Source organism: Eriocheir sinensis, unplaced genomic scaffold, assembly GCF_024679095.1.
Source record: "Eriocheir sinensis breed Jianghai 21 unplaced genomic scaffold, ASM2467909v1 Scaffold939, whole genome shotgun sequence".
In the NCBI taxonomy this organism is placed as follows: Eukaryota; Metazoa; Arthropoda; class Malacostraca; order Decapoda; family Varunidae; genus Eriocheir; species Eriocheir sinensis.
Window position 1 is genome coordinate 82,792 of NW_026112318.1, and position 24,801 is coordinate 107,592.

A 24,801-nucleotide genomic window follows, 5' to 3' on the forward strand; every position below is an offset into this window, starting at 1 on the left:
AACCGGTGCAAACTGAACCAAAAGTACTACTACTTGAACCAGTACTAATTCAACCAGTGACCATCTGAACCAGTATTGGTCATCACAGACAGATGCAACTTGAGACAGAGTGCAAACTAGAACCAGTAGTACTTGAACCAGTACTAATTCAACCCGAGTGACCATCTGAACCAGTGGTCACATCTGAACCAGTGCAACTTGAACCAGTGCAAAACTGAACCAGTAGTACTTAGAACCAGTACTATTTCAGCCAGTGACCGTGTAATACAATTTAACCCTTTTCGAAGGCCGATGGTACTGTACTCCGTTGTGTAACCCCTTTCATTACAGGTGCCAACTTGCTTTATGTTAGCATCCTCCCTGCACCAGCTTAACACATACTGAATTAAAACAACCAAATTATCCTAGGCTTGCATTGAATTAAAAACAAGAAATAACCCTAGGCTTTGTACTGAATTGAAGCAAAAAAATAACCCTAGGCTTTGTACTGAATTAAAGCAAAAAATAATCTCTAGGCTTTGTATTGAATTAAAACAAGAAGTATGCTTCTGAGGCTTTGTACTGAATTAAAAACAAGAAATAACCTCTGAGTTTGTACTCTAATTAAAACGTTAGGAAATCAATCCTGGGATTTGTACTGAATTTGTACTATTTCAGCCAGTGACCGTGTATACTTACAGATTGTACTTTTCGAAGGCCGAGTGGTACTGTGCTCCGTTGTGTATACCCTTTCATTACAGGTGTAACTCAGTTTGGTGTTAGCATCCTCCCTGCACCAGCTTAAACTGCACGCCAGCTTATGCAAAAGCCATTTTTATTTTGAGCTGAGCTAGTCCCAGAATCCTGCAGACACGGGAGTCAGGGATGCTGTCGCGGACCTTTTTTTTTTTATTTTTATATTATATTTTTATTTATTTATTTATTTTTTTTTTACTTTTTTTTTAGTTTTCTTTTCTTTTCCTAGCTTATAACAGTTTTATATTTCCTTTCTCTTGTTTTATTTATTTTTATTTATTACTTTTTGTGAAATATTTTTCACTTTGTGTTTTGGTAAACGAAGTACTTATTCTGTTTTAATGTAGGTTTCTGAAGGAAATAAAAATACGCAGTTGAGTCACAACAAATTCTGCTGAACTCGCACATATTTTATGGAATAAAAAATACTCTGGAATTGTCAAGTAAACTAATTATATTCAGATCTTGAAGAAAAATAAAGTTGAAAATATAAATAAAATGCAAAGTACCAGCTTAAACCACGCATACTGAATTAAAACAACAAATTATCCTAGACTTTGCATTGAATTAAAACAAGAAATAACCCTAGGCTTTTGTACTGAATTAAAGCAAAAATAATCAGAAATAATCCTAGGCTTTGTATTGAATTAAAACAAGAAATAACCCTAGGCTTTGTACTGAATTAAAACAAAGAAACTAACCTAGGTTTGTAACTTATTTAAAGTAACTTGTGGTCGGCTTCTTCACCATAAGATCTATAACTTTAACTGCTTTGAGTCTGTTTTGCTAAAAGTACATATGTATTTCTTGGCCTCTCAAGATTGGACAGCTTGGGCATTTTTGCATTGTTAGCCTATGAACTGCAATGTCTTTTTCTGACCTACCATTACATGAAAGACCACATTGTTGGATGAGAGCATAAAAAGTGACTTGAGCGTAATTATGAAACCCTTCCGCAGCAATCATACACTGACAATGTCTGCATAATCATTAGGGTATCTCAAAGTTTTCGAGACTGAGGAGGTAGTTGGATGTTCTCCTCTTTTTAGGCGTGTTAAGTCTAATACGATACGTTCAATGAGCAGATTTAACTGGCATTCTTGCCAAGACATCATCGTTTAAGGGACCATCTGAACCTTTTTTTCGGGGAAGAGTAATGCTTAATTTTTAACTTTACGCCATCGTGCACCTGGCAATCCTGCCTCTTGACCCCAGGGCGCTGGCCAGGCTCTGGCCACGCTGGCGCCGCCCACCAGGCCCAGTAGGGGAGTTAGAGCTTCACCTGAGAGAGTGGTGCTTTCTCACGTTGCACCTACTCAGTTAACTGCATTTTTTTGAAAGTTATAATACTGTATATCTTCCAAAATAATTTTATATTGAAGAATGGCTCTAGATATTTACAGTCCTTGGAGAGGTGGAGAATTACTGGTGCATCATGGTTTTGAGTATATTCTTCGGACAAAAGAGCCTTGGACTGGATGCTGAAAAAGTATTGGAGGTGCAGGAAATATAAGACTTTCAAATATAAAATCATCAATAATAACGAAGAGGGCTTCAAATATTATAAAAAAGAACCCTCTGACCACACCCATTCTGGAGACTATTCAAACTGACGTTCATATTTGCTCCCTTGCAAAAAATGAAACAAGATGCAAAAACACTCGCAGGTGCCACCATTAAGGACAATTCTTAAGCCGACCATCTACGCTCCTTTAAACGATGATGTACTTTGGCAAGAATGCCAAAGTTAAATCTGCCATTGAGCGACGTGATAGGCGCATCACACGCCAAAAAAGAGGAGAAACATCCAACCACCTCCTCAGTCTCGAAACTTTGAGATACCTAATGATTATGCAGAACGTGTCATGTATGATTCTGGAGTCGATGATCCTCAAAGAATGTTAGCCTTTAGGGACATGATTAAGGACGGTGGTAAGTGCCTTCAAGTGAGTTATGGATTGGGGATGGGAGACATTTGAGACTACCCCATTGATTTTCTTCAGTTGTATATACTATTCATACTTGAAGATAGGAAACTCCTATCCCCCTTGTATATATATTTCTCTTGCCACAACAAAACAGCTGAAACATACACACGTATGATTGAAATTTTAAATATGTTGCATCCAGGTCTCAACCCTTCTACTATCATCTTACTTGATTTTTTGAGTTGGCGGCAATAAATGCTTTTCAAAAATGAGTTTCCTCTAGTAAGAGTATCTGGATGTTTCTTTTCATTTAAATCAGTCTGTGATAAGAAAGGTAAATGAATTGGGATTAAAAGGTCAGGTATGAAACAGACCGATGATTTTTGCAATGACTGGTCAAGTCCCTTCCAGCACTTGCTTTTGGTACCAGTTGATGAAGAAGTACTGAGGTCTTCTTTGAAGAGTTGGGGAGCTGCTTTTTCCAGATGAGGCTGAATGCAATGACCTAATTACCATATTTTGAATCTACATAAATGCGCGGGACCTCGAGTAGGAGGAAGGGCAAGAACCCAAGATTTGGAACTAACAGCTATGGAATTATTACGAGGATGCCCAAATGTGCAAATTCAAAAACCACTAATGAAAAACGGAAGGGTTTCATAGTCGCTCAGTCACTTTTATGCGTGCTCATCCAACAATGTGATGTTTCATGAATGAGTATCAGAAAAGACATTGCAGTTCTGAGCTAACAATGCAAAATGCCCAAGCTGTCAATCTCGGAGAGGCCAAGAAATAGATATGTACTTTTAGCAAACAGACTAGCAGTTAAAGATAGATCTTATCAGTGAAGAAGTCTGACAAGTTAATGACATTTGAGGAGCAATTGCCCACATGCAGAAGTTGTTGGGTAGAAAATAAGATTTAGTGCTGTGCAACCATATACAGTGCTCTACCTTTGTTAACACTAGAGTAACCAAACGTTATACTGCATTTTGTTTATATTTCTTCAACTTTATTTTTCTTCAAGATCTGAAATATAATTAGTTTACTCACAATGTCAGGGTATTTTTTATTCCTGTAAAATATATGAAATTCAGCAAGAATTTATTTGTGACTCAACTTGTATTTTTTATTTCCTTGGAAACCATACATTAAAAATGGTCACCACTTCATTTTACAAACACAAAGTGAAAAAATATTTCACAAAAAGTAATAAATAAAAAATAAATAAAACAAGAGAAGGAAATATAAAAACTGTTATAAGCTAGGAAAAGAAAAAAAAACTAAAAGAAAAAGTAAAAAAAATAAATAAATAAATAAATAAAAATATATATATAAAACTAAAAAAAAAGGTCCTACGTATCCCTTTTTAACATTAACGTGTCGCGTAGGACTGGGACCAGCTCAAAATAAAAAATGGCTTTGCATAGTAGCGTGGTTTAGCTTTTGGTGCAGGAGGATGCTGCTACAACATAAACGAGTTGGTTACACCTGTAATGAAAAAGGGTTACCTGTGAGCACCAGTACCATCTGACCTTCGAAAAGGTTAGAGACCAGCAGTGCATCGGTTGCACAGCTGAAATAGTACAAATTCAGTACAAATCCTAGGATTATTTCTGCTTTAATTAAGTACAAACCTAGGGTTATTTCTTGTTTTAATTCGAGTACAAGAAAAGCCTGGAAGCTTATTTCTTGCTTTAATTCAATACAAAGCCTAGGAGTTATTTTTGCTTTTAATTCAGTACAAAGCCTAGGGTTATTTTTTAGCTTCAATTCATTACCAAAGTTCTGGGTTATTTCTTCATTTTGGATTCAATGCAAAGCCTAGGATAATTTGTTGTTTTAATTCAGTATGTGTGGTTAGCTGGTGCAGGAGGATGCTAACATAAACGAGTTACACTTAGCAATGAAAGATTTACACAACGGAGTACCAGTACCATCGGCCTTTCGAAAAAGGGGTTAAATTATATTACACGGTCACTGGCTGAAATAGTACTGGTTCAAGTACTACTGTCTAGTTTGCACTGGTTCCAAGAGAGTTACTTTTTCAGGTTCCAAGATGACCACTGGTTCTAGATGGTCACTGGTTGAATTGAAGTACCGGTTCAAGTAGTAGTACTGGTTCTAGTTTGGAAACTGGTTCAAGTGGCACTGGTTCAGATGACCACTGGTTCAGATGGTCACTGGTTGAAATAGTGCTGGTTCAAGTAGTACTGGTTCAGGTTACACTGAAAAGCAGGTTCAGATGAACTACTGGTTCAAATGACCTTTTTAGTCTCAAAACTGACCGCGGTTCACTTGACTACTGTAGTTCCAGTGCTGACCACTGGTTCAGTTGACCACTGGTTCGGATGACCACCTGGTTCAGGATGGTCACTACAGTTGAAATAGTACTGGTTCAAATGTAGTACTGGTTCAGTTTGCACTCGTTCAAGTTGCACTGGGTTGGATAGTCGCTGCCACCAAATGGTTACTGGTTCAGTTGACTACTGGTTCAATAGGACCACTGGTTCAGTTGTCTACTAGTTTCAGTTGTCTACTAGTTTCAAAGTTGGCACTGGTGCATGTGGTAACTGGTGCAAGTGGCACTGGTTCAATTGACATGGAACCGTTATAGGCAAGAAGCTGAGTCCATAATAGCCAGGAACATCTGGAGCATTTAGAAACGTAGCTTAATTCACAACGCATGGGCATGGGTTCGCATGTGTGTAGTATCATGCCTCACCAATCTCTTCTTGTCCTTCTACAATAAAAGTATTTGAGGCAGTTGACAGAGATGAAAAATTATGATGTAATCTATCTTGATTTTAGTAAAGTGTTTGACAAAGTTCCTCACCAATGACTTGCTTAACTTACAGGCTCACGGAGTAGAGGGTAAAGTTTTGAACTGGGTCAAGGCGTGGCTAGCAATAGGGAAGCAAAGAGTGCAAATCAATGGTAAAAGATCTGACTGGGGATGTGTTACTAGTGGGGTCCCACAAGGTTTGGTATTAGGTCCACTTTTGTTTATTATTTATATCAGTGACTTAGATACAGGAATTAGTAATGATCATAGGTGGCTGCTATCGCGATGTTATCTCGATACTTTATCACTGATAACAAAGTCGGTTATCGGCCATCCGCTACTTATTTAAATATATATCGGTATCTTCGTTACTTTTGTAAGCAAACTAGCAATAATCGCTAGTACTTTTTCCTACTCAGAAAAAAAAAAACGTTGTCTCCTACTGTGCATGCGTGGCCCGGTGTTGTATGAAAAAATTGAACATGAAATATCTTCGTGAAGAGATTTCATACTTAGATCATCAAAATTAAAACACTAGGTTATTTTTATGTTACTCAAAAAGGAATATATTAAAGAGAAAAATCATTAATTTTGGCCTCAAAAATGATTATTCACTGCCTCAAATTTGATATTCCATATTCGTTTGTGAGCATGCCATGGTATTGAAGGCACCTGTGTTGTGTTATTTGGTGTTCATCGTCCAAAAGCTGGCGCTTTTGTTTCAAACACTGGTCTCTCGTGAACTGCGATACCCGACCAGTAAGTGTAGATTGTACAGTCTCACAAAGCTTTTTAACACATTAAGAGTTGCTGAAAGCTGAATTAAATCATAGATCACCACCATCCTCGCTGTTTTCTAGAACGCACACTCTGTACATATAAATACAACTTGTGACAGATCGGTGTCGCTTCTAGAAACAGCGAGGATGGTGGTAGTGGTACTGTATGTCTGATTCAGCCTTCCAGCAACTCTTAATCACGGTTTAAAGCTTTGTGAGACTGTACAGGTTCACGGGTTGCTGGTCTGAGCATGCGCAGTTCACGAAGCGCACCAGTGTTTGAAACAAAAGCGCCCAGTTTTTGACGGTGGAGCCTAAATAACACAACACCGGGTTCAAGCCGCTTCTAGTATTACTAGTCCCATATGTACGTTGTCAACGGTGGTTTTGTGGTTTTGTAAGTTTTCTAAAATACGGATAATGAAAAATTTGAATTCATCTATGTTTTTATTTGAAATATCAATATAGTATCGTTTTCGCCTATCGGACTTATCACAAGCTAGTATCGAATTGTGGATTTATATCGGTATCGTTATAAGCCTATATTTGTGTCTCCATTTATCAATATCGGTTATCACCGTTAAGGTTTTTCATTATCAGTTATCGGGTTATCGGAATAAGGTTTTCTGTTATCGTGCCCAGCTATGGTAGTGATGTTAGTAAATTTGCAGATGATACCAAGATTGGTAGAGTAATTGAGTCGGATCATTAGACGCTTAGGTATTCTCCAGGGTGAACTCAACAGGATTGTATGACAGGCGACTAAGAATAAATGGCAGATGGAGTTCACCGTAGGGAAGTGCAGTATTCTGAGTGTAGGCAGGAAGAACCCTCACATAACCAGTTTGCTTAAATGAGTTACACTAAAAGCAGGTCTGGGTGCGAGAGGGATTTAGGGGTCTTAGTGAGCTCTGATCTCGGCTCCAAGGGGCACAATGCATTCAAGCTAGAAATCTCCGGCAAATAGGGTACTGGGATTATTTCATGGATGGGTTAGCAATAAAAGCTCCAAGCCTCTCTCTCAAACTATATTTAGTGAATAGTTAGACCTCATCTTGACTATGCGTTCAGATTCTGGTCACCTACTATAGAATGGATATCAAAATGTTAGAATCGGTGCAGAGGAGGATGACTAAGATGATTCAGGGGTTGAGAAACTTGCCAGTACAAGGAAGACTCAAACAGTTAAACTTGCATTCTCTAGAAAGGCGAAGGGTGCATGGAGACATGATCGAGGTTTATAAATGGATGAAGGGCTTTTTCAATAAAGGAGACATTCATAAGGTTTTTGTTGGTAAGAGAACCGGGTAATAGGACACAGTAATGGGTTTAAACTGGATAAATTCAGATTCAACAGGGACACAGGCAAAATTGGTTTACAAACAGGGTGCTGATGAGTGGAATAGGCTTAGTAGTCACGTGGTGAGTGCCAATACAATTGTCACATTCAAAAAATAGACTAGATAAATTCATGAACAGCGATATTAGGTGGGGTTAGATACACGGACCTTAGGGTCAAAGGAGCTGCCTCTCTAGAATGGACATCAACTTGCTAGACTCAGTTCAGAGGAGGATGACCAAGATGATTCAGGAGCTGAGAACCTCCATATCAAAATAGGCTGAAACATCTAAACTTACATTCACTAGAGAGTCGGAAGAGTGCGGGAGATCTGATAGAAGTATTCAAATGGGTCAAGGGTTACCAACAAAGGCGATATAAGTAAAGTACTGAGAATTACCCAGCAGGATAGAACTACGCAGTAATGGATTTAAATTAGAAAAGTATAGATTTAGGAGATATAGGCAAGCATTGGTTTAGTAATAGGAGTGGTGGGGAATGGAATAGACTCAGCAACCACATAGTTAGTGCAGGGACGATAGCTTGTTTTAAGAGTAGACTGGATAGGGTAAAGATCTCGTATTAGGTCCCGGTGCCAGTATCTCATAATCTACTTTTAAGAATCCTCAGTATCTCTTCATATATCTTTTTACAAACCTTCAACAGTCATGGAAATGCTTTGAAAAATCCAATTCAGGACTTTTTTTACCTTGAAAATAGGGGATAATGTTTACGGAGTTGCCGCCTCCCTGGGCCCGTATTCTACATACCATTAAGTAACTTCTTCTCTGACGGTCATAAAGCGGAACAAATGGCGTATTTCAGACATAACTCGTCAGAAACTCTTATGGTCGACCATAAACTTTTATGGACGACTATAAAATTGCGCTGGACGCTTAAGGTCGGGTTCACCCTGTCATAACTCTGCTTATGACCGTCAGAAGCGCCACAACATGGCAGCCCCACGCCAACACGCCTCCCCAGCCTTTTCAAGAAGAGACGATTGAACGAGTTTCAGCGATGCTGAGCTTATCAGGAGATACAGACTTGACAAGGAAGGTATTTTGGTACGCCACTGATCTTGTGAGGGAAGCCTGTCAAGTGACACCAAGAGGAGAAGCCCATCCACCCCGGAGATGAAGGTGATCATCACACCGCGGTATCTTGCCACGAGAGAAAAATGCAAATGTGTAGCAGCCGACGACCTCGCCCATCACAGCCCAGCATCAGCAGAGCCATCACTCAGACCATTGACGCCCTTGCAAACGTCAATATTCTCAAGCAGTTCATCAGCTTTCCCACCACCCAAAGACGTTACTGAGGCGAACAAGGCAGACTTCCTCACCATTGCAAATTTTCCACGGGTTATTGGTGTCGTTGATGGGACACACGTAAGGGATTGTGGCACCAAAGGAGGAGGAAGACGTGTTTGTCAACCGCAAGGGATATCACAGATAATGTGCAGGTCATATTCGATGCCAACTATCGAATACTGGATATCCTAGCGAAGCGGGTTTGGCTCAGTGCATGATGCACGTATTTTGAATGGTATGGAGTGGCAGAATTGTTCCGGGAGAGGGCATTGCCACCAGGTAGTCACTTGTTGGGAGACAGTGGCTATCCCAGCAAGCCATGGCTCCTGACACCTTACCTGCGACCTCTGCCTGACCTCAGTCACGCCATAATAGGTGAGTAGATTGTCTTTATTTTTCTTTTGGGTATCAGTATAGTTTCTTACAATAAACATGTTGAACGTGAGATCCGCTAAAAATTTTGTAGAGTTGACATGCCACGCACTACCAGGTGCAATTAGCAAACTGAGCCAATCACAACATTTACCTATTATATAGAGAGTTCGGATAATAGGTTAGGCTAAGATTCGACTGATCGAAAAAACTTAATTATTTAGGTTCATTTTAGAATAATAATAAAAAATGAAAATAGCAAATAAATCAGGAAAAAACTCAACCTAACCTAGATTAACTGGCAACAAAAAATACACATATTATATCAGCTTAAATAATAATTAATGATGTTAATAATAAGTACATCAGATTTAAAGAAAATAATACACCTTTGCACCTTCAAATTTAAAGAAAAAGATCTTTAAATGAAAAAAAATTGTCAGAATTTTAAAGAGTTGATTTTCCTAGTAAAAAAGTTGACCTTCAAATTTAAAAAGTTGACTTTTAAATTAAAACACTTGACTTTCAAATTGCAAAAGTTGACTCAAATTTTTAAAAATAGATTTCAATTTAAAAAATGTAATTAACCCGGTAACAGCGACGGGCCAAATTTGTGGCTTTACCGTGTACCAGCGACAGACCAAATTTGTGCCATGATATAAACCCCTCAAAATAGATGATACATAATCTGATCACAAATGCTTTGATATATATTATGAAATGGTTTGTGTGAGGGGTGATTTTTTCTCATTTTTCTCGCCTGGAGGGACCATTAACCCGTGGGCTTCGGCTATGGGAAAGCCGAGAAGTGCCCGAGAAATGACAAAATTACTCTGCATTTTGAGACTAAAAAAAGAGCATGGAATGTATATTAGAGTACTCCTCTCATAACCACAGCCACGACTCGTCAAAGCCCTAAAAAGGATCTGTCGACGTTCTCGGGTTAAGAAACATGGTCCCCGCTGCTACCGGGTTAAACTGAAAAAAAATTGTCAAGGACAGTCAAATTTAGTCAAGCAAAGTCAAATTTAGTCAAGCTAGGTATGGCAAGTAGTGAATTTACCCATAGTTAATGGAACATAAGTACTTAATATTGACTGCCATTATCATTTGTATTTTCTTTTAGGGCCCACAAACGGACACGGAGTGTTGTGGAACGGGAATAGGACAGCTCAAGCGCCGCTTTCATGTCCCACACAGCGAGGTCCGAGTAACTCCCCCGGTGAAGGTGTGCAAGCTGATACATGTATGCGGCATGCTCCACAACATCTGCAAGGACAGGAATATTCCCATTCCTCTCGATGCGGCTCAACCTAACGCTGAAGAAGTGGATCTTGCCATGGCACAACCTGAAGGTGTGCAAGTTGTGCCGCCACTTCCAGCTGGTCAGCGGAATGAAGGTCGCCTGTATCGAGATGAATTCTGCAACTTGCATTTCCAGTAAGTTGGATATTTATATATATGTTTTTCGAATTGAATCTGGGAAACACTCATTTCTTAAGAATCTGCATTATTCTGTATCATTATTATTATGAAACTACCTACTAGTTAATTTGTTTTTCGTTCTAGCAATGAAGACTGAAACCCGTTCCTCAGCACGACTGGACAAGTACATGCCAAGGTACTGTTCCACTTGCATTAATAAAGTAATCAATCTATCAATCAATTATAACCCATATTCCTTTTGTAAACATTTGCAAATTAACATTCCCCTCTTTGTTGTCAATACTCTAAAAACACTCATAGTACTCCTTCAATCTCCTTATACCTTCCACACTTACAATTACATTCCTATTCACACCCTTTACATTCATAGTTCATACACACCTTTTCATTCTTTTCTCAAGCTCCCTTCACTTCCTTCAAGAACATCTCCCTATTATTCTGAAAGTCATTTCTCACCTTCCTTCCTAGCTCTTTACACATTGCCTTTTTATTCTCCATTAGTGTTCTTTTTGCATTTTTTTTACATATTCATTTTAATCTCTTTTCCAGTGCATTTGTACACTGTATCATTCCTGCATAAGCATAATTAAATTAGTACAACTAAGGTTTCACAATCATAGAACTATGTGCATCCTTTTCTACTTTTATTAGGTATATTATTTGTTTTTCCTTTCCTTTTCAATTTGTAACTTGATCAAAATTTGTTTAAGACGCATGGCTTCCGCTTTTTCTTTGGCAGCTGCCTCCCGTGCCCTTTCAGCTGCCTCCTGCGCCCTTGCAGCTGCCTCCTGCGCCCTTGCAGCTCCTGTGAAGGTCCGAGCACAAGCCGCCACCTCCTCTGCTGCTGCCTTCATGGCCCGTGCAGCCTCCTCCCCAGCTCAGTGCAGCTGCTGTAGCTCTTGAAGCTACAGCCTCCTCCTCAGCAGCTGCCACCTTGCTTGAGCAGCTGCTGCATCATCCTCAGCTGGCACCTTCCCCAGGCACCCCCCTCAGTCTGTGGCTGCAGGGTGGGCTCAGGCACACTATTACTGTTGGTGCCTCAGCACCTCCCTGACCTACAATGAGCTGGCTCGCTGGCTCTGCTGCGTCTTCACTGCAAGTAATGTATAAAGTCATGAAATGGGTGTACAAATGAGCAGTTATAAACTAATGCAGATCTGCCATAGGGTATCTTTTTCCTTTCATATACTAGGGAGTAAATATGGCATAGTGTTATGGAAATGGAAGGCATACTCATACTAAATTAACGACAATCAATAAGGTCTAGAAGAGTTGCATATCTTTGAGGGGATTGATATTAAGAGGAGGATTCAATGAGTTCTCGGCCTAACAAAGAAGGAGTGGAGACAGGAGCCCGCCAATGCTGTAACATGTTGGTATAGGTTCCAACAAGTAATGCATGGGCTGGCATCCTTTCAGCATTTTCTATTGAGTTACAAGGTGACTTTTCATAAGTTATTCACCCACCATTCTTCAGGGACAGAATTTCAAAATTGAAGACGAGATTGGAGAAGTGCATCACACTCAAAGGCGGTTACGTTAAAACATAAAAAAAATTAAGTGGAGTGAACCTTTGCTCTATTTTTCCTCATTCTGAGGTAGGCCAAGAACTCATTGAATACACCTTAATTGAGAAGTACTATGAACCAAGGTAGGATTGCATCAATTGACAGAAGTTGCTGTAGCTTTGACGTTACCTGCAGGTATAGTTAACTTGAACTAAAGCCTTTAATTAAACAATCTATTCCAACAGTAAAGATATATCTCTCATATGTTCTTTCCAAGTGATGAGTTATGTTTCTAGTGTTTTGTAACATACTGGTTGAAGCAAATGACAGGCTTTTATTACTTTTGCTAAGCAGAACTGACTATATTTAAAAATGAGAAGAATAGAACTAAAGAGTGTACTTCACAAATTAAACAAATAGATACATACATGTCGACAGTCCTTTGATGTCCAAGGTCATCAATCTCCTCAAATCCTGTGATGACTTTGCTGTCTTGCCCCAAAACGTCCCCGACAAGTTCATCAATGGGGTCAAGGGAGGGGTGGAGGGCCGCCACCTGGGAAAAATAAAATTCATGTATTTTTTGCTTTTTTCCCCTTCTACTAAAGCATTACATTAGTGTCTTCTCAGAATGTAATGCTAAAGTGGATTATGACAGGTACTTTACTGAGATGTTATAAAACTTGTTTTTGTCTCCTGCCTGTAACTTGACCTCTCTCAACGAGTGTATCAAGACACCTCTTTTGGCTAATCTATAGTATCTTCTGTTGTGAGAGTGGCAATTAGTGGGCTTTTTTTCTACACTTTTTGTTGCCCTTGAGCCAACTCTTTGTTGTAAAACAAAATTATATAAAAAAAAAATAGCTGCTGCACTCCCACCACTATTCAAGGTTGTGTGTGTCAGAAAGGAGCATTTCTTCCTCTTTCATACTTTATCTTACAGGCATCTCTGATGAAAGAAAGTACGAGTAATAAGGGTAAGAATGGACTCTACATAATATTCATTACAAACTTAAACTGATTTACCCATATATATCAACTAAACGAAAATTTATGGCAAATAGCATCCTGTTTCTTTCAATACAAAACTATTTCAATGTGATTGATTTCCATCAAGCAGTTGTCTGTTGATGGCAACAAGTATGGGTATTGCAACATACTTCTATAAATATCCATGTTTGTATATATATATATATATATATATATATATATATATATATATATATATATATATATATATATATATATATATATATATATATATATATATATATATATATATATATATATATATATATATATATATATATATATATATATATATATATATATATATATATATATATATATATATATATATATATATATATATATATATATATATATATATATATATATATATATATATATATACACACACACACACAAGACTCATTTTAGTACCGTGCAGTAATTCATTACCTACCAAATGAAACATCACTAGCTCTGGTTAGAAGTTAGAAGGGGGCGTCGAGGGGGGTGATGCCCCCCCCGTTAGCAGGTCGTAAAGTTCGGTTGTAGAAGTTTAAATATGCTCTCCCACCCTAAACCCTCTAGATATTTTGCAGCTGCATTGCATGGCCACCACTAAAGGATGCTACTCTTCCGTCAATATTATCCCCTATTTTCAATAATAAATAGTAATAAATAGTCCTTGAATTGGATTTTGAAAGCATTTCCATGATTGTTGAACATTTGAAGAAAAGATTTATGAAGAGCTAGTGATGTTTCATAAGGTAGGTAATGAACATAAGAACGTTCGAGTCTGCAGGAGGCCAGTAGGCCTAAACAAGGCAGCTCCTTTGACCCTAAGCTCCCGTGTATCTAACCCCACCTAGTATCGCTGTCCATGAATTTATCTAATCTATTTTTTAATGTGACAATTGTATTGGCACTCACCACATGACTGCTAAGCCTATTCCACTCATCCACAGCCTTGTTGGTAAACCAATTTTTGCCTATGTCCCTGTTGAGTCTGAATTTATCCAGTTTAAACCCATTACTTTGTGTCCTACCCATACATACTGGCATGGTACTAAAATGAATATTTACCATATATATATATATATATATATATATATATATATATATATATATATATATATATATAATATTCAAAGTGCTCAGAATGAGACAAAAAATGTGTAATGAGTGTTTATCAGTTAAAGCTAATATATGAAAACTTACTTACCAGTTCCATTCCGATGATCTCGAAAGTTCTTCAGCTTCATCCTTGACTTAGAAGTGATGGTGAACCATCGCTTCTTTACCTCTACGGCCGTCCTCATGGTGGAACTGTCCATTCAGGTCGGCCGTAATCTTCGTCCAGACATCGTGTTTCTTTTGGTTGGAAACACCAACCGTCTTGAAGTTCCTCTTCAAAACGTGGACTTCGTCCCTGTATAACATAGCCAGCTGGAGAGACTCGTCGTCTCCCCAGTTAGCCTTCCTTTGACGTTTAGGTTGAGGATCCATGCCGTGAGTAAACACTGCCGAACAGCTGAGAGGGCGGTACATTTGTTTACACACTTTTCAACGGGAATACGTTTCAGCGCATTTTCTCATAACGAATTTCTATTTTACCATTTCTAACTTCCCCAAAAGTCGTAATATGAGGTCAAAATAATGTAAATCAAAGAAAATGATGTCAATAATATATTATATTCCATAAATTTAAAGTTAACAAATTGTGAGCCGTGCGTTCTAGCGGCTCACGGTGTTGTTGATTTACTGCGCTATGGCCGACGACAAGAAGAAGAAGAAGAAGACTTCTGACGGTCATTCTACTGACGGTCATAAATTCTGTTAGCTATGACGGTTAGTTATGGTCGACCATAAGCACTATGTAGAATACGGGCCCTGGTGCTGGCCGCGGCGACGCTCCAGCCGCCGCAGCCGTAAAATAGCTCGCAGAGGGTTTAGGGTCAGGGAGCATATTTAAACTACTCCAACCAAACTTTACGACCTACTAACGGGGGGGCTGCGCCCCCCTCGACCCCCCCCACATGTATATGTGACTTATTTCAGCGAGGAGGTATTTATCGCAACACCGGCTGCACCGTCGCCAGAGGAGGCGACGCGCTTCCGTAAACATTATCCCCTATTTTCAAGAGAAAAAAAAAGTCCTTGAATTGGATTTTCAAGGCGTTTCCATGACTGTTGAATGTTTGTAGAAAAGATATATGAAGAGATACTGATGTTTCATAAGGTAGGTAATGAGATACTGGCACGGACCTAAAACGAATCTTAACCCTGGATAGCTACATGGACGAGGACGACAGGTGGCAGTGAGGTGTGGGTGCAGTAGGGTGACGGGGTACTGGATGCGTGCCTAGTACCGCCGGTATAACGAGGATCAAGCCTCTACCTGTAACCCCTGTAACTACACCTCACCCATCGTGAGTAGTGGGGGGGATTCTGGAGCTGCCCTGTGTAGGCCACCCGGCCTCTTGCAGTTTCCCTATGTTCTTATGTTCTTATGAGTGGAGGGCGGCCTGTCTTGTGCAGGACAGCTACTGACTTCTGCTGCATGAGAAGGTTAAGACTTCCGGCGGCAGTGGTGGAGGTGTTGTCCTGGCAGTGTTGGGGCTGAGGTGTCGCTGGCCAGCAGGTCCCCAGCGCTGGCCCGTGGGTGTGGAGCCTTCGTCGTCTTCTTCTTCTGGGGTGTTTTAGGGGGCTGGTTGGGCAGGGCCAGAAGGGATGCGGCGTGTGCTCTCTTGCTCTTGCTCTTGCTGTACAGGTGACCCGTTGGAGAGTCAGGCCTTCGCATCGACACAACCTGTAAAAATAAAAAAACACAAGCAGTATCCATTACACATCTTCCAATTCCCTATTTCTTGCACACCACATCTTTTCCAGAAAACTCTTCATGGCTTCTATAATTCCATCATTTGCTTCATCACTCAGTCCCAGCAGCAGCAGCATCCATTCCCTCTCTGTTCCTGCAATCCTCCCATTCACATCCCAGCCCATCTCACTCAGTGCCACCCTCATCATCTCCGTCCTTTCTCTCCGGTACCTCCGACACACCAGTATCACATGCACGACAGTTTCATCCACACCCCTGTCACACATCTGACACACTTTGCTGCGGACTCAGACCACCTGTAATTTCTTGCATTCACATTCATACACTGCGCTCGAGCTTGGAAGAGAAGATCACCACCCAGGCTTCCATCATACCAGCTGACACACTGCGGGGCTTCCTTTTCCCTGTACCACTCCAAAGTAGTCTTTCGCTCCATCGCATGCTTCCACCTCCTCAGACCGTCACCTTTCACTGCACTGTCTATCTCTCTTCCACTTTCTCGCATCCCATTCTAGATCCTCACTGTTGCTGTCAGTCATTTTCCATTCAAAGAAACGCCTCCCTTCCTCTCTGCTCACCCACCTGACTCGCATACCACTGTCACCAACCATTCTCATGCAGTTCTTAATCCATTTGCTCTCATGCACACTCCACAAGTAAACCTTCCGTGCCAGCCTCGCGTCATCCATTCATTCCAGTCTGACTTTGTATCTAAGGGTAGCCTTCCTAAATCTTTCCCTAAAGGTGCTCCACCCCATATATCACCCCTCAAAGCTTCCACCGCCGCATACCTTGGTGCATTCAAAGCTAACCTGTCACCTGGCAGCGTTGCCATCTGGAACTTTATAATTCCGCTACACACACGAGCCTCAAACACGCTACATTGGACCACAAACGATACAACTTGTAAATATATTTCCACATCAGACGAAATAATGTTATCTGCTGGTTACTGTATAGCCAGGTACCCAAGGCAACACGAATCTGGCAGTGCAGTGCATTATACGGGTATAAGGGTACGTAAGGTTGGGGGGGTCGTCATTTCCTGCGTACAATACACACACATGTTTTGGCAGCACAATGCCTTACACGGGTGTGTGTCATAGGTAAGGTTGGGGCGGAATTATGGGCAAGACAGACGGCCCCTGACGGTCTGACCACAGGAAGGCACCATGACGGCAACACGCCTGCCCTGACGGCCCCATGCACACGCCTGCCCTGGCAGCCCCACACCTGCCCTGATGGGCCCACACCTGCCCTGATGGCCCCAATCCTGCCCTGATGGCCCCACACCTGCCCTGATGGCCCCACACCTGCCCTGATGGCCCCACACCTGCCCTGACGGCCCCACACCTGCCCTGATGGCCCCACACCTGCCCTGATGGCCCCACACCTGCCCTGACGGCCCCACACCTGCCCTGACGGCCCCAATCCTGCCCTGATGGCCCCACGCCTGCCCTGATGGCCCCACACCTGCCCTGACGATCACACCTGCCCTGATGGCCTCACACTTGCCCTGATGGGCCCACACCTGCCCTGATGATCACACCTGCCCTGATGGCCCCACACTTACCCTGATGGCCCCACACTTCCCCTGATGGCCCCACACCTGCCCTGACGGCCCCACACCTGCCCTGATGGCCCCACACCTGCCCTGACGATCTCACACCTGCCGTGATGGCCCCACACCTAGCTGCCCTGACGATCGCACACTTGCCCTGACGGCCCAACACCTGCCCTGACAGTCCCACACCTGCCATGACGGCCCCACACCTGCCCTGATGCCCCCACACCTGCGCTGACGATCGCACACCTGCCCCGTTGGCCCCTCACCTGCCATGACCGCCCAACACGTACCTGCCTTGACAGTCACACACCTGCCATGACGGTCCCACACCTGCCTGGACAGTCCCACACCTGCCATGACGGCCCTACACGGCCACACCTGCCCTCACGATCGCACACTTGCCCTGACGGCCCAACACCTGCCCTGACAGTTCCACACCTGCCGTGACGGCCCAACACCTGCCCTGACAGTCCCACACCTGCCGTGACGGCCCAACACCTGCCCTGACAGTCCCACACCTGCCGTGACAGCCCCACACCTGTCCTGACAATAATCCTTGATGGGCCCACACCTGCCCTGCCAACCCTACACCTGCTCTGATGACCCCACACCTGCACTGATGACCCCACATATTGCCCTATTTCGTGACAATCTATCGTCTGGTGCAGTGGTTCTAATCTGGGGGCATGCCTCCTTGGGGGGCGTGAGCTAGTTATAGAGAGTGAGTGATTCCATCTGCCAAAAATTGCAGTTTTGCTAGAAATAAACACACACACACACACACACACACACACACACACACACACACACACACACACACACACACACACACACACACTCACACACTCACACATGAAGGAGTAACAAATGATGTGGGCGGAGGATTTCTTATAAATCAATAGGGGCATCATGTGAAAGTTTGGGAGCCACTGGTCTAGTGTCTTTTTATTTCCTTGGCATTTGCTTATGTCTGTCTATTCAGGGGAAGGGACAGTTAGTTCATGCATTATTTCCCCATTTCGTAACATAATCTATCACCTTGCGTCCATTTCTTTCCCAGTAGTTCTTTGTATTTTTCCAGCAGTTTGTCATTTTCTTTTCTGTTCCTGTCCAAGAGATTTTGCCATAATTCAGAGGAAGGAGGAAGCACGCTGGTCTGTTGTGTTTCATCTCGTAATGTCCTTTTCGTAATTTCCAGCAGCAGCTTCCAATTATGTTTTCACTTTGTGTCACTTTGTATCTTCCAGAGGTTTGCGATTATGCTGTTACTTACTGTCTGGAAATGCTGCCTTCGTTGTGAGGATGGAAGAAGTAGCTACATATTATCCTCTGTATTAGTATAGCTACACACTATTATTCCATGATGTAATCTATTGCAATGTATCTTTTTGTACTTTCCAGCAGCCTGCAATCATGCCTTTCCTTCCTGTATTAATTGTGAGGATGGAAGAAGTAGCTACATATCATCCTCTGTATATACTATTAGAAGTAGCTACACTATTATCCCATATTGTAATCTATTGCAATGTATCTTTTTGTACTTTCCAGCAGTCTGCAATCATGCCTTTCCTTCCTGTATTAATTGTGAGGATGGAAGAAGTAGCTACATATCATCCTCAGTATGTACTATTAGAGGTAGGTACATACTTTCCATACTGTAATCTATCGTAATGTATTGTATTGTATTTTCCAGCAGCCTGCAATCATGCCCTTCCTTCCTGTCTTGATCTTCCAACACTCAGTTCTAAGCACACAAGCACATGTTATCTTATTCCACCCCTTTGTTCTTCCTCCCTTCCTCAGTATCTAACCTTTCCTTGTTGGTTTCCATGAATAAGTTTTTTCCTTATTGAGTATGTCTTCCTAATGTAACTATTGGTCTATGTTTTTTGTTTGTTTCTTCTACTCCACACACACACACACACACACACACACACACACACACACACACACACACACACACATGCATACAGACACACACCAGAATTGGTTTGGGAATTCTATTTTCTCATCAGCTTCCTGTCTATCCCCTGTCTGCCTGTAGCACCAGTAGGCCCTCTTGGACGGCCCCAGCCCATTAGCGGAACAGGCGAATTTTATTTATAATGGCTGCCGTGATGTGACTCCTGCTTCATTTACTGCCCTCAGCTGTTTCCTTTACCATAAAAAAAATGTAGGCATGCATTCAGGGGAGGTGGTGGCTGAGTGGTTAGCGTGCCAGCCTCGCATTCGGTGCGTTGTCCATGATGGTTCGAATCCGCCGCTAACCACCTGGGATTTTTCAGTCACCGCCGAGTGGCCTAAGACTACCCACATGCTGTCCTGAAGACCACCTATCAACCCAGACTCTAGAAGAAACTCTGCAGCACAAGTGGAATCAAGAATGAGCTCCGGGGGGCAGCATGAGCCAATAATAATAAAGGCACCACAATTGCCTGCGCCATGACGGGCTAGGGCCGACCATCAGGCTCATATGGATTAGCCTACCGGCGCTGTAGGCCACATGTAAGAAAAAAAAAAAAATTCAAAATGTTGTATGTATATATATTTCTTAACCCGTCCGCTGCAATTGGCACGGCTTTTGCCTTCACTGGTAGCCTGGTAACATAATTATACTCCCAGGCCTTTCTCTGCCTCTGTGGTGGATAGTGGAGTGTTTCCCATGTGGTACTGGTGTGGTGGATATCCCTTCACTGGTAGCCTGGTAACATACACTCCCAGGCCTTTCTCTGCCTCTGTGGTGGATAGTGGAGTGTTTCCCATGTGGTATTGGTGTGCTGGATATCCCTTCACTGGTAGCCTGGTAACATACACTCCTAGGCCTTTCTCTGCCTCTATGGTGGATAGTGGAGTGTTTCCCATGTGGTATTGGTGCGCTGGATATCCCTTCACTGGTAGCCTGGTAACATAATTATACTCCCAGGCCTTTCTCTGCCTCTGTGGTGGATAGTGGAGTGTTACCCATGGTAGTGGTGTGCTGGATATCCCTTCACTGGTAGCCTGGTTACATACAATCCCAGGACTTTCTCTGCCTCTGTGGTGGATAGTGGAGTGTTTCCCATGTAGTATTGGTATGTTGGATATCCCTTCACTGGTAGCCTGGTAACATACACTCCCAGGTCTTTCTCTGCCTCTGTGGTGGATAGTCGAGTGTTACCCATGTGGTATTGGTGTGCTGGATATCCCTTCACTGGTAGCCTGGGTAACATACACTCCCAGGTCTTTCTCGGCCTCTGTCGTGGATAGTGGAGTGTTTCCCATGTGGTATGGGTGTGCTGGATATCCCTTCACTGGTAGCCTGGTAACATACACTCCCAGGTCTTTATCTGCCTCTGTGGTGGATATTGGAGTGTTTCCCATGTGGTATTGGTATGCTGGATATCCCTTCACTGGTAGCCTGGTAACATACACTCTAAGGTCTTTCTCTGCCTCTGTGGTGGATAGTGAAGTGTGTCCCATGTGGTATCAGTGTGCTGGATATCCCTTCACTGGTAGCCTGGTAACATACACTCCCAGGTCTTTCTCTGCCTCTGTGGTGGATAGTAGAGTGTTTCCTATGTGGTATTGGTATGTTGGATATCCCTTCACTGGTAGCCTGGTAACATACACTCCCAGGTCTTTTTCTGCCTCTGTGGTGGATAGTAGAGTGTTTCCTATGTGGTATTGGTATGTTGGATATTCCTTCACTGGTAGCCTGGTAACATACACTCCCAGGTCTTTCTCTGATTCTGTGGTTGATAGTGGAGTGTTTCCCATGTGGTATTGGTGTGCTGGATATCCCTTCCCAAGGTGCAGAGACTTTTACATTTTCATCATTGCATTGTAGCAGCCATATTTATTTCACTCCCTGACTTGATGTCTTCTTGTGAAATCCACGGTCAGAGGTTAAAAATAAGGTACTTTCTGACAAACTGTTGCCAATTTTTATATTGCCTCTTACTTCCGTTATAAGATTATATTATGTTTGTTTGTCTGTCACAACACAAGTCACCTGGCATGCTTCTCTCCACACAACACAGGTCCTATAGCATGCTTCCTCTCCACAGCCCTGAGTCCCTGCAGCAATACTTCCTCTCCACAACACAAGTCCTGTAGCAATACTTCCTCTCCACAACACAGATCCTACAGCAATACTTCCTCTCCAACACAAAGGCCTACAGCAATACTTCCTCCACAACACACAAGTCCACCAGCAATACTTCTCTCACAACCTGAGTCCTATATGACACTTCCTCACAACTTCAAGTCCCTGCAGCAATACTTCCTCTCCACAACACAAATCCTACAGCGTACAAGGATCGTAATGTACGTCTACGTAAGGAGCAAGAAATAAGCAAACGGCGAAGTGAGTCTTTGGGCTGATAACCTTGCCTCGACGTACAGAGATCAGAAAATTAACCGAATTGAAGTTACTTATACAATCATCTCATAGGTAAGGTTGACAAATTATATTCCATCCAGTTTAAATGACGTAATCTTCCCTAACACATACAGATCAAAGGTAACCATAGCAAATGAGGTTACTTGCCAAACACATCTCATGAGTAAGGTTGGCGTAACTTATATTTTGCTAGTTAAATGACAATCTTCTCTATGCCTTGCAGGTCAAAGGTAACATACGACATACGAGGGTTAATTGAGGTTACTCATAAAAACATCTCAAAGTAGGTTGGTGTACCTTATATTTTGCTAGTTTAAAAGGTTAGTCTTCATATACATAAGTCACGGGACGTTTTGTTGTTTTGCCCTTCTATTTGATGTTGCCCTTCTAGAAAAATATTTACGAATATTGTATTTTTCTAATATTATTTCCTCAGGGACGTTATTATAGTCCCCGTTTTCTATTTTACCCTCCACTCTAATTAACTGTTGCAAAAGTAACCAAGTAATCTTTCACTTAACATAAAACATTATTACTGAAATTACCTATTTAATATAGTATTCATCAATCTAAAATTATTTTCTTCTTTTCTCACATTTGGCTTACAATATTAACTATCAGCTAATTAATTCATTCCCGCAAAACGTGCGAAGCGTCCCTCATAACGTGCAGTCCCGCTTCCCCGCGACCGTCCGCAACGCCTTCACCACGTCCCTCGCAGGGGTAAAACTCCCCATATTTACCGTATTTTGTATAGTTAATGTATTCGATAACATGTGCTGCACATAACAGCTGGTGAGTTAAGGATCCTAGAGGCTATGATAACCTATAGATCCCATATTATACAGTTGACCGGGTGAAATGAGCCTCGCCACCTCTAAATCTTTACATTGAATGATGAAGCTCAGACCTTGGAGGAGTACTGAGGAAGACTGTACCCACGTTTTGGACAGACGAGACAAGAGCTTGAAAAACGATTCTATGGAGAAGGAGGGCTCGAGAAATAGTGATGTCGTACTGAGAGACTCACTGATCCAGAAAGGAGTAGGTGGATGTCAGTGGCAGCCCAAGTGAAGACACAGCACCTTGCACTTTGTACCTTCTGGGCTTCAGGGTGAAAGAGGCCAATCTGAAACTGAACTCAGAGGGTCTCATGCAGCTTACAAGTGTCAGAAGACAGTGACAGCCATGCTGAAGTGTTCAGAAAACATGCAGACATCACCCACCACCTATTCAAATGACAAAATCTATGCCATCTGCCAGTCTCCACAGCAACAGTGGAAAGGTCCTTCTCAGAAGCTTAAGCTAGTTAAAACCAGGCTCAGAAATCCAGATTGTGGTCAAGGCGACTGTCACTCCTCCTCCTGGCCATGAGAAGGACATAGGAAATAGAAAGCAAACGAGTCCTGAAGATTTTGTTGACAGCTCCCAATAAGGAGCCTTACTCCTCTTTTGAACGTTTGCACTGTCAGCATATCATATGTAAATATGTATATGGAAGTAAGCAAGTTTATTTTTCCAATTTACCTAGAAATAGTGAGCTCAAGTGCACAATTTTTTTGTTTTGTATTTGTATGTTAATACAGGCAATTAATGCATAAAGTGCAAAGCCTGTTAAGGGTGTTTTGTTATTGTTGTTATTTACTGATTTGTGTGTGTGTGGAGACGCCCTTTTCAGAGTTTGAGCAACTGCCCTCTAAATTCGCCTGCACGTCCCTGGAGATCACAGTAACATATTACGACATATAGTAGATTGAGGTTACTTATACAAACATACCAGTGGTCAAGGTTATATAAATATCTCAAGAGGTAAGATTTGGCGTAATATTTTGCTAGTTTAAAGGATGTAATCCCCATACACAGAGATCACTTAACAACATACAACTATATAGAGTGAATTGAGTTATATACAAGCATACCAGTGAATTGAGGTTGCTTATACAAACATACCAGTGAATTGAGGATTACTTATACAAAACATACCAGTGAATTGAGGTTACTTATACAAACATACCAGTAAATTGTGGTTACTTATACAAACATACCAGTGAATTGAGGTTACTTATACAAACATCTTGCAGGTTAAGGTTGACATAACTTATATATCGTTAGTTTAAGAGACGTAATCTTGCCTATACGTACAGAGATCAAAATAACATATCTCGAGGGTAGGGTTCACGTAACTTGTATTTCGCTAGTTTAAGGTTACGTATACTTACAATAACGTTGTAAAGAGGGAAAGAATAAAGGAAAGAAAGAAGGTGTGTTGAAAGGTCATCTTATCGCCTACAAACACCTAGAGACAAACATTGGGGTGAGGGAGGGAGGGAAGGGTAGCACACACACACACACACACACACACACACACACACACACACACACACAAAAACGAAAATAAAAACACTGAACCACATACCCCAATCAAACACCTCCACACTAAACATCTTTCTTCGACCGTCCATGTTGAGAGGAGGAGGAGGAGGGCGAGGAGGAGGAGGAGGAGGAGACGAGAGTAGACGTGGAGCCGCCAGCGATGGAGTTGGCGGCTGTTCCTCCGTCCTTCCCTTCGGCGGCTGCGGCGGGTGACTTCTTGGCCGCTGCCGCCGCCTTGTCCATCTTCTCCTTTCAGTGGATTTGGTACTCAGCGATGAGCCGGCAGGTTAGCATGAAGAACACCTGGGGGTTAAGGTAGGCTAGGGAAGGGGAGGATAGGTTGTTAGGAGAGGTTAGGTAAGGTTAGGTGAGGTTAAGGGAGGTTATAAAAGGTTAATGGAGGTCAGGAAAGGTTAGGTTTGGGTTTT

At 42.0% G+C, this 24,801-nt stretch overlaps 2 protein-coding genes and 1 long non-coding RNA gene across 12 annotated transcripts in view; 1 reads left to right on the forward strand and 2 right to left on the reverse strand.

Moving 5' to 3' along the window:
* Nucleotides 1–24,801, reverse strand: part of LOC126994962 (uncharacterized) — a 139,385-nt gene that overhangs the window by 69,494 nt on the left and 45,090 nt on the right. The gene's annotated exons all lie outside the window — the stretch shown is intronic.
* LOC126994963 (uncharacterized) lies at nucleotides 10,452–11,574 on the forward strand. Its single transcript, XR_007749757.1, has 3 exons — nucleotides 10,452–10,691; nucleotides 10,821–10,872; nucleotides 11,437–11,574. It is a non-coding gene; the product is annotated as an uncharacterized LOC126994963 (long non-coding RNA).
* LOC126994960 (uncharacterized) overlaps nucleotides 24,036–24,801 on the reverse strand; it is a 46,370-nt gene continuing 45,604 nt past the window's right edge. For all 6 annotated transcript variants that reach the window (XM_050854227.1, XM_050854225.1, XM_050854230.1 and 3 more), the window contains one exon: nucleotides 24,036–24,676. In XM_050854227.1, the coding sequence (XP_050710184.1) occupies nucleotides 24,626–24,676 (51 nt within the window). In that variant the 3' untranslated portion in view covers nucleotides 24,036–24,625. The remainder of the gene's footprint in view (nucleotides 24,677–24,801) is intronic.